General features: G+C 35.6%; 1 protein-coding gene and 1 pseudogene across 2 annotated transcripts; both read left to right on the top strand.

The window, feature by feature from the left end:
- The first annotated feature begins 5,798 nt into the window (after positions 1 to 5,798).
- Positions 5,799 to 9,780, top strand: LOC120084425 (pentatricopeptide repeat-containing protein At1g80550, mitochondrial). Of its 2 annotated transcripts, none has more exons than XM_039040204.1 (2): positions 5,799 to 7,615; positions 8,493 to 9,780. In XM_039040204.1, exon 1 carries the CDS (start codon positions 5,882 to 5,884, stop codon positions 7,265 to 7,267), a length of 1,386 nt encoding a protein of 461 aa, XP_038896132.1. In that variant the 5' UTR covers positions 5,799 to 5,881; the 3' UTR covers positions 7,268 to 7,615; positions 8,493 to 9,780. The 2 variants fall into 2 exon arrangements, with proteins under 2 accessions (XP_038896132.1, XP_038896131.1); XM_039040203.1 differs by having other exon boundaries at positions 8,480 to 9,780.
- Positions 7,732 to 9,796, top strand: LOC120084530 (annotated as a pseudogene).
- The last annotated feature ends 353 nt before the right edge of the window (positions 9,797 to 10,149 follow it).

The following is a 10,149-nucleotide window of genomic DNA, read 5'->3' as shown; positions in this document are numbered from 1 at the left end:
CGTCTGATTTGGGACCTGGGAACTCAACTACACAAGATGAAATTCACTCATTCCCCGAAGTAGGGGCAAGTAGATAGATAGTTCCCTTAAGGGCTTATTCCAGGGCTTGAACGATGTGGCGCCACACACCTTCTTTTGGCTCGAGAGGTATTCACACATAGTTGGACTATGTTGTATTATTCATTAGAGGGATCAGTGGTACTTAAGGAGTGAGATGTAATTATAGGGGCAAAACGGTATATTGGCCCAGCTGTACTTACGAGCATCTGTGAAGGGTCATCGTACTCATGATTGGTTATATCGATGGACACAAAAATATATCCGTGGTAAAAAGAGTTCAACTGTTGGTCTTTAGTGGAATGCCTGGCAGTTAACGAATGGTAGATCTCGTGGCTAAAGAGTTTAGTAAGATATTCACGTATCATTGGAGCTTCGAGCCACAAGTCCATAAGGTCCCATTGGTAGCTTGGATAAAGTTGATAATCAATTTTTGGGTCAAATGTTCAAATTGACAAGAGGGAGTTCGATTATATATGATATAATTGAACTGGTTAATTATATATGATATAATTGACTAAAGGTATGAGATACATTTTTAGAAGAAATTAGATATAAATATGATTTATATCAAGTAGAGGAGAAATTACTGTAGTATATATATGATATCAAACTATAGGTTAATAATATAATATGATTATATTCATTATTTAATTAATTAGGCGGTTATGAGATAATTGACCGAGAATTTCTCCGAAATCGTGTGAAAGTAGAAAGATCAAATTCGATTCTTGTAACTGAAGAATAAAATGAAAATTGTTTTCATTTTGCAATACACGAAGAAAATCGCTCATGGTGTGAATCCATTCGATTGCTTAGCGTTGAGAGCCTATGTGATAGCGCCCATTGTCCTAAACGATCGCACATCCGTGCACTGAACGATCGCCTGCGATTTCTAAACGATCGCTTAGCGCGCCGAGTAGACCTAAACGATCGCGTACCATTTGCTAGATGATCGCTTAGCAAAAACTACACGATCTGTACTTTGTCCTAAACGATAAGCACCCGACTATACGATAGTCTTCTATCTCCCACTTGTTTGTTCGTACTAAATGATCGTCTTCTCCTCCTCCCTCTACCAATTCCATCAAAGTCCACCATTTGGATTCTCACTCCAAGAATACCCAGGGCTTCGAGTGGTGGTGTCGTCCCCGGTTGCTGTTGGTTTGTGTGCTGCCGGTTCCGTTAGACGACCGTGGTGCTGTTAGGCGATGTTTGCTGGGCGATAAGGAGCGTAAGAGAAGTTCGTTTCTGCTAGACTGAGTTCAAGTGAAGATTGTCTTCAACTGGTATGTTTACTCAGTCTTTTGTATTTTAATTGTTAAAGCATGCCTATAATTAGTATTAACAATGCATATATGTTTGTTAGAATGTATATGTGGTAATTCTATTACAATCAAATCGGAAAGATTTGCATCCACTCATAGATACTCTTGTTTAAGAGTTCCTTCACCCGTCCCGGCCCAATGGGGGAAATTCAATGGGGACGGGGTCTCCGCAAGACCCCATTCCTCGTTTCCTCGCGGGGATTCCCCTACTAGTTCCCGCGGGGAATCCCCTGTCATATTCAATTTAGGTTTTTTTTATTTTTTTTTTTTATTTTTTTTTTTTTTAAGTTTGGGCTTGGCATATTGGGCTTAAGGTTAGATATTGGATATTTAATATTGAGCTCCAATCCAACACCATACATTATAACATATATATAAATAAATTATTTTATATATTATAAATATATATGTATAAATATAAAATATATCAAAATAGGGGCCAGGGATTAATCGGGGTCGGGGCCTCGAAAATTTTTTCCCGATTTGACCCCATCACACCGGTCAAATTGGGGATTCCCTGCCCCGATCGAGGATCCGCTCCCATGGGAAATTTTGCCAACCCTAATGTCATATCTATTCAAACGCGGTAAAATTTTATAGATTCATTTATTGCCTTTTGTTTTGATTTTTTTCTAATAAAAAGTTTAACCATTCGAAACAAATAGATCAATATTCAATTCTGTTAAATTTTACTTTAAATGAATTTTTAATTTTTTCAAATATTAACGGTAAACATTAAATTAAACTTAAATGAAACGAGCAAAATTAATAGTGAAATATAATCTTCAAATAATATAAATATTTATTCGAATAAATTGTTAAATTATATTTTTATGTACTTTTAAATAAGATAGTAGTAAATAATTATTTCATGGAAAAAAAAACAAAATAGAATTATTCATATGTATAATCTCGTTTATGTTAGAAAAAATTGAGTGTACATAAAATACTATCAAATAAATTATCTACAATGTTTTAAGAAGGAAAAGCTTCAAATAGTTTTTTTTTTTTTTTTTTTTTTACTTGTATTTATATGTGTTCTCAAACAAGTAATTAGTAAACAATCATATCTTCTTAAAAATTTAAAAAAAAAAACAAAAACAAAAAGGAATTAGTTAGAAACATATCTTGATTCAATTTAATTTGTTTTTAACATCCATAAAGTTCGCATAATTGAGATCATTATTGTCATATGAGAAAAAATAATAATAAAATCAGCTGACCTTTAATTTTGGAGAAAAATCTTAAAAATATTTTTTTTGAGTTGTATTTACATGCTTCTCCATATATGTTATCAGTATCTCATTCCTATTTTTTTTAATACACTTTCATAAAATATAACTATATCGTTTTATCTAACAAAATAAATTTCTAAATTTTCTTATAGACAACAAAAATTTTTAATTTTCATTTAGAAGACTTTGTACTCTCTAATAAAATGAAGCTTGGAGAAAAAAAAACAAAATATATGTATTTATTACGTGGAATGGTGCAAGAAAGAGAAATGTATAACTCTTATAGGAAGGAATTTGTATTTATTAAAAGATGAGTATAAATGGTTTTAAATCTCAATTTACTCATTATTTGGTAATAAAAATTAAAAAGAGAGAGAGAAAAAAAACAAAGGATATTAGAACAAAATAGAATTGTTGAAAGATCTAATGACAAAAGGGAATGTAAAGTAAAATGAAAAAAACCAATAAAGGTACCAAAAAAAAAATGAATGAGGATATAATGACAAAGTAGGATTGGTTAAAAACGCTAAAGAGTAAAATGACATTTATTGAAAAAATTAGGGGTAAAGAGGGAAATTAAAAATTCTCCCCTCTTAGCTCATTTTAACATAGTATAGATTGGAAGTATAAGAACTTAATTAAATAGAAAGTGCTACAATGAACTTAGCTCAGTTAGACATGTCCACGGGGTGGGGCAAGGACGGGGAAGCCATCCCTGTGCCTGTCCCCGCCCCCTATACCATTTTCCGTCCCTGCAAATTTTCCCGCGAGAAAAATTCCCCTCCTTTTTTTTGTTAATCAAATTTGGACTTTTCTAATGCAATTCTAATTGAAACAAAACATTTCTTAGTGCAAATTTCAATAGAATATTATCAATTTTTCTATTAAAAACATTTCAAATTTCATAATTCATCAATTATTCTCATTAAAATTCAACATAAACTTAAGTAATAAAAACATCCATTCATAATCCATCAATAATTCTCATTAAAATTCTACTTAAACTTAAATAATAAAAACAACCATCAATAATTGTTTTAAGAAAAGTTACAACATGACAACAAAAACATAATTGTTTAAGACACAACACAACATGACAACATGACAATAACATAACCAAACCAAGCTACCATCAACAAATTTCATCTAAAGATGATTCCCGAAAAAAAAACACAAATATTGTACATATTAATATAAATCAATATTAAATTAATAATAATAATAATACACAAACTTATAACTTACATCATTTGGATCTCTATCCTCAAGAACATTTTCCAAAACTTTAGCATCTATAGGAGTATGCTTATCTATTTAAGACATGTTAAAGAAAAATTAGATCTCAAATTGTAAATAATAAAAGTTTATTATAAATTAAACAATAATACTAATTCATACCTTCCGCCCATAACCAATCTTGAGTACACATCAAAGCTTCCAATAAATTTTCATGAATTTGAGAACAATGTGGACCTACATGTCTACCATCAATACTAAATGCAAATCCAGAAGCATGTTCGTAGTAAGAGCAACCCTAATTCTATTGTTTTCCAAAAACTTCATTGTTTTAATTTTTTCTTCTTCATAAACTTTTATTATATCTCTCCTCATCGTGGTTCTTGAAATCATCTTAAACAACGGTTGAACACCACTCAAAAACTTTCTAAACCCTTTGTGTTCAACCATGTTTATTGGATATTCATGTAAAATTATAGCACAAGCAAGATCTCTTCTAGAAGCTTCATAATCAAAGATGGTCGGATTTAGGACTATTTTTCCTTCATTGATTTTAGTGGGTCTCAAACATGATTGGTTAATGTCTCTTTGTCTCCGTAAGGGACAAATTTTGAAATGGTCATGTAAATGCTTTGTCCCATTTTTAGATTCCTCTCCTAACTTTTTTTCCACAATAATTACATACTGCTTTCATGGTGTCGTTAATTTTTTGTCATTTATAATGATTCCACACTACTGACGTCAACCTATTACTTTTTAGGACATCCCCATTATCATCGGTATCTAATGTAATTGGCGTAGATTGATCATTACTACTAGAAACACTGTTTATTGATGTTGATTCGCTCATGTTCATAGATGTTGGAGTTGAACCACCTTGTTCTAACTCATTATTATTCGATAGAGTCATTTTCAAATTTCAACTACAAATAGTCAAATAGTAACATTCAAAGATCAAACATACCAAAATTTCAAACATACAAAAAAATCAAATTTGAATTTCTAACATATCAGATTTCTAATCATTCAGAAATACTCACATTCAAAGATCAAACATACCAAAAATCAGACATACATTCAGATTTATAACCATTCAGAAATACCAAAAATCAAATAAATAAAATAACTATAACTCATTTTATCTTTTAACGAATCAGATCTGAAAGTAATATTCAGATTTCAGAGTCTCGAACATACCTTGAGGGAAAGTCGGCAGATCGGATAGCAGATCGGTGGCCGAGTGACAGTGAGAAAGAGCCGGCAGAGAGAGATTCGAGTGACTGAACAAGTGATGGTGGACTGGTGGGCGAGTGACTGTGAGGGAGAGCTGATGGTGGGTGTCGACTGAGCAAGTGACTGTGAGGGAGTGACTGAACAAGTGACGATGGGCCGGTAGGCGAGCGACTGAGGGAAAGCCGACGGAGAGAGTAGGGACGAGAGTGGGCGAGTGATTTTCGGAGACTCGGAAGTCGGAGCCGAGAGGGAGAGCTCACACGAAGACGACCAGCATGAGAAACGGAGAGAGTAAACAGTGTAGACGTAGAGACGAGAGTTGAGGAGGGCGGAGACCGAGACTAGAGGCACGGGTGGCAGCAGGAAATTTCTTATCTTTTAGGTTATATATATATAACTCGGGGCGGGGCTGGGGTCGGGGATGGGGAAATATATTCCCCATTCCCCCAATGGCCCCGAAATGTAAATGGGAAAAAAAATTCCCCACTCCCTCCCCCATTCCTCGTGTATTCGGAGATTCTCCACTCCATTCGGGACAAGTCCTCGTGGGATCGGATGGACATCTATAAGCTTAGTTGTATTGACATACACTCTCAAAATAAGATTAAAAGTTGACTAAAATGGGATTAAAAAAGAAAAAAATCCAAAACCAAAAGTTAGAGAGGAGATTAATCCCTAATCTTTCGGCCTTCATTGGGCAGCTGACCGGCCAGCCCAGGCATTAGGTCTATTGTTCAGAATTCGTATTGCTTTCTCCTGGTCAGAACCAAAACTCAAAATCTCTGCCCGGAAATGCTTCTTTCCTTCGCTTCCCGCCGTTTCTCTCCGTCCATTATCTCCTTCTCCGACGTGTTCCTTCCGCCGGCAACCGTATTCTTTTCCACTAAAACAATCAATCCCATTCCGGAGTTCGGTTTCAAGTTCGACAGCCCGGAATCTCGTTCGACACACACTAATTTCGACCCTCCTACTGTTCGCGAGGCGCTTGATTCTTACTGCAATGACTGGAGGCGATCGTACGAGTTTTTCAACTGGGTCGAATCAGAATGTAAGTTCGATCACACCACCGAGACCTACAATCGCATGCTGGACATTCTCGGTAAGTTCTTCGAGTTCGACCTTTCGTGGGTCTTGATTCACCGTATGCAACAATCCCCGTTTGCGTCACCAGATCACGCCACGTTTCGAATTTTGTTTAAGCGTTATGCGTCGGGGCATTTGGTTAGTGAAGCGATTGATGTTTATGAGAGATTGCGGGAGTTTAAATTGAGGGATGAGACTTCGTTTTGTAATCTTATTGATGCACTTTGTGATTCTAGACATGTCGTTGAAGCTCAGGATTTGTGTTTTGGGAAGAATAGGAAGTTGGATTGTGATTCGAGTACGAAGATTCATAACTTATTTCTTCACGGTTGGCTTAAAATGGGGTGGTGGAGTAAGTGTAGAGAGTTTTGGGAAGAGATGGATAAGAAAGGTGTTCGTAAGGATTTGCATTCGTATTCGATATATATGGATATACTGTGCAAGAGTGGGAAACCTTGGAAGGCTGTTAAATTGTACAAGGAGATGAAAAAGAAGGGAATGAAATTGGATGTAGTGGCCTATAATACGGTGATTCATGCCATTGGGATTTCGGAAGGTGTTGATTTTGCCAGCCGGGTGTTTCATGAGATGAAGGAAATTGGGTGTAAGCCTAACGTTGTGACTTGCAATATTATTATTAAGCTATTTTGTGAGAGCGGAAGATTCAAGGATGCCCATGTGATGCTCGATCAAATGCTTAAGAAGGACTGTCCACCGAATGTTATCACCTATCATTGTTTTTTCAGGTCTCTTGAAAAGCCGAAAGAGATTCTTATGTTATTTGATAGGATGATTAAATTTGGGGTTCATCCAAAAATGGATACCTATGTTATGCTCATGAGGAAATTTGGAAAATGGGGGTTTTTGAGACCAGTGTTTTTGGTGTGGAATAAGATGGAGGAACTTGGGTGTAGCCCAAATGAGTCTGCTTACAATGCTTTGATTGATGCTCTTGTGGAGAAGGGCATGATAGATATGGCTAGGAAGTATGATGAAGAGATGGTAGCAAAAGGTCTTTCGCCTAAGCTGAGAGAGGAATTGGGGACAAAGATGGTGAATGGTGGTTATCATGCCAATGTGAACAGCAACAAGTAGACAGTATATGCGCTTCTTGGTGCTTGTAGACACATCTGATCTTGGGGTATACTATTCCCAGATTAAGATGTTGCAAAAAAAGTTGAGGCTAACTACTTGAACTTTGATCTGGACAGTTCTGTTATACAGAAATTTGAGGGGAGAGATGAATAGAGCACATGGGAACATGTTGTTAAACATCTGATAACGGCGATTAAAACGATATTACTAGTTAAGCTCTAATTTAGAATGTTGAAGTTTGTCCTTTTTTCATTCAGATTAGATATCATTGGCAGGCTATCAATATGTCCAAATGAGTATCCAGTTCTTGAGGCATTTTGCAGATGATCTCTCAGATTCTTCATGGAGGTATCAAATTATTGATGATTGATGAGCACATACCTTTTACGAATTAATTGAAAAACCATATTACCTCTCAAAACAGAGAAGAATTTGTTTTATGGAGTTTGGTTTCTACTTTATCCATGGTAGTACCTTTGCATGGTTTGTTCCGAGTCCTTTTTTTCCGGTAATATATATATATATATATATATATTGGAGGTAGAGAAAGCCTCCTTTAAGGGGGAAAAAACTATAACAAAAGGTGTCCTGAATTCAAGTTAATCTTTGAAATGCAGTGATTATAACAAGGGGCCATATACCATACAAAATCACAGAAAAACCTGAAGCACACTGTTAATTAAGGGGCTGTATAAAAATATTTTGCTTTTATCTCCTATGGTTTCTTTGTAGCCATAAAATCCACAAGAAATCTCAAATTGCACAGTTCCAAAGCATTTTTGTGTCATCTTTCAACCACCATCCTGATTGAACTGTGGGAAGCGAATTATCAATCTAAAAATTATACATATTTATTTTTATAGCTTTCCTGACTTCAATCTAAAAATTATTACATTTCCACATCCATGTAGTAGGTAATCAGTTGCTTCCCTTTTTTCCCTACCGTCATTTCTGTCCTTTTCTGACCTTTAATTGTTGTATGGGCTTAAAAAATAACACATTAAACCACGTTTTTTGATGTTATTTATTTCCCCTGCCTGAGGACTAGAAAACTTTGTTGGCATTGTGTCAACCGTCGGCTAAAAAATCAGTAAAGGATCGTTTCAGAACACATTAGCCTTAATGAAAGAGAATTAAATTGTTCACTAGCGATGATTTATTGATGGTTTGTATGCTTATAAGATATAAATCCTCCAACTCCCTAATTGCCAGGTACCCATTGCAGAGATAATTACCATCCCAGTGCTCAACCATGAGTTTCTCCACGATTACATTCTCTTCCTGCTGGAAATTCTTGGGGATTGACCTCAGGTTTTGATGAGGAATGATGGGTCATTCAAATTCGTCAATCCTTAGATGAAGAAGAGCCCGAGGAAGACATAGGAATTCCAGTATGCATATTCAATGTCCCTAAGTCTCTTATGGTCATTGATCCTGATTCCTATACTCCACAGGAAGTGGCAATTGGTCCATACCATCACTGGCGCCAAGAGCTGTATGAGATGGAGAGGTACAAGATTGCTGCAGCCAAAAGAGCTCAAAAACAGCTCCAAAGCCTCAAGTTTCACGATCTCGTTGAGAAGTTGACCAAGTACGAGCAAAAGACCCGGGCGTGCTACCACAGATAGATACCTCAATTTCAACAGCGAAACATTTGCTTGGATGATGGCCACCGGTGCCTCCTTCCTACTCGGTCCTCCGAGTATATACCATCGAAGAAAAGAGTATCTCAAGGGTTTCCTCAATGTTGTCATATTTGGTAGATTATGAGGGAAGGAAGTCAGCACATAATGCCATTCTGAGAGACTGAGTAATGCTTGAGAATCAGATACCTTTATTTGTTTTGTGAAAGATGATGGAACTTCAATCTTCAGCTCTTCTTGAACCAGCAGATCAATTGTTGCTTTCTATGTTGCTGGGACTGTATGAAGATCTTTCTCCTTTCATGGTGATGGAAGTTGGTGGAACTTCAAGTGTCGGTCTCGGAATGCTTTCATTTGCTTGATTTTTTGTACAGAATGATTACTCCAAAGTTGGCTGACCCATTGGAGACAATTGAAGACGATCAAAATCAAAGGGAACCCGCCAAAGAAAACGTTGAAAGCACCTTTGAGCACTTATTCAGTCCCTTGAGTAGACTTGGAAGTGAAATTTGGAAGATTCTATCAAAGTTAAACGAAGGTTCGGTAGATTTATTCAGAATAATAGTTAGTTCTAGACCCATGCAAGTGATCTTCAAACTGCCATGGACAATCGTCTCTAAAGTTCCTGCCTCTCGAACCCCTATATTCACTGAGAAAGGGCGAAGAAAATGATCTAGAAAAGATGGAAAAGTTAGACTTCCTTTGTTGGAGGAAGTAACAATTCCTTGGGTGTTCGATTAAGAAGGACAAGCACAAATACAGATACATGATATAGATACGATATGATATGGTGATATGTTAATTTTTAAAAAACTAAGATACGGATACGTTGAAAATACATTATATATAATGTTTAATTAATTGCTATAATACTTATTTTAAATTAGATTAAAATATATTAAAAAAGAGAGTGAAAATTTAAAAAAAAATCCAGTAATGTTGGGTGATTGTTGAGCGACTAGAGTAGATGGTACGAAAGAAGTAGAAGATGAAGATTGAAGAATGAAGTTGAGGATGAAGGAGTTGTGAATCATGATTTAAATAGTGAGAGAGAAAGGAAAAAATGAAGATTTAATTACGTTTTGGGTTTTTTTTTTTTTTTTTATCATTTTTAATTTATTTTGTTTTGGATTGTTCAATTTAAGTGTACTTTTATGTTTGAAAGTGATTTTAAAATGGTTGAAATCACCTTTGTTATTTTCAAAATCACTGTGAAACATGTTTAATCCTTCAAAACTA

This window comes from Benincasa hispida, chromosome 9 (assembly GCF_009727055.1).
Source record: "Benincasa hispida cultivar B227 chromosome 9, ASM972705v1, whole genome shotgun sequence".
Taxonomy (NCBI): domain Eukaryota; kingdom Viridiplantae; phylum Streptophyta; class Magnoliopsida; order Cucurbitales; family Cucurbitaceae; genus Benincasa; species Benincasa hispida.
Note: the sequence above shows the minus strand (reverse complement) of the source record. Positions and strands in the feature narration are given on the sequence as shown.

What these genes read in the sequence shown, in the direction of transcription:
- LOC120084425 (XM_039040204.1), top strand. Translation starts at nt 5,882, where the DNA reads ATGCTTCTTTCCTTCGCTTCCCGCCGTTTCTCTCCGTCCATTATCTCC.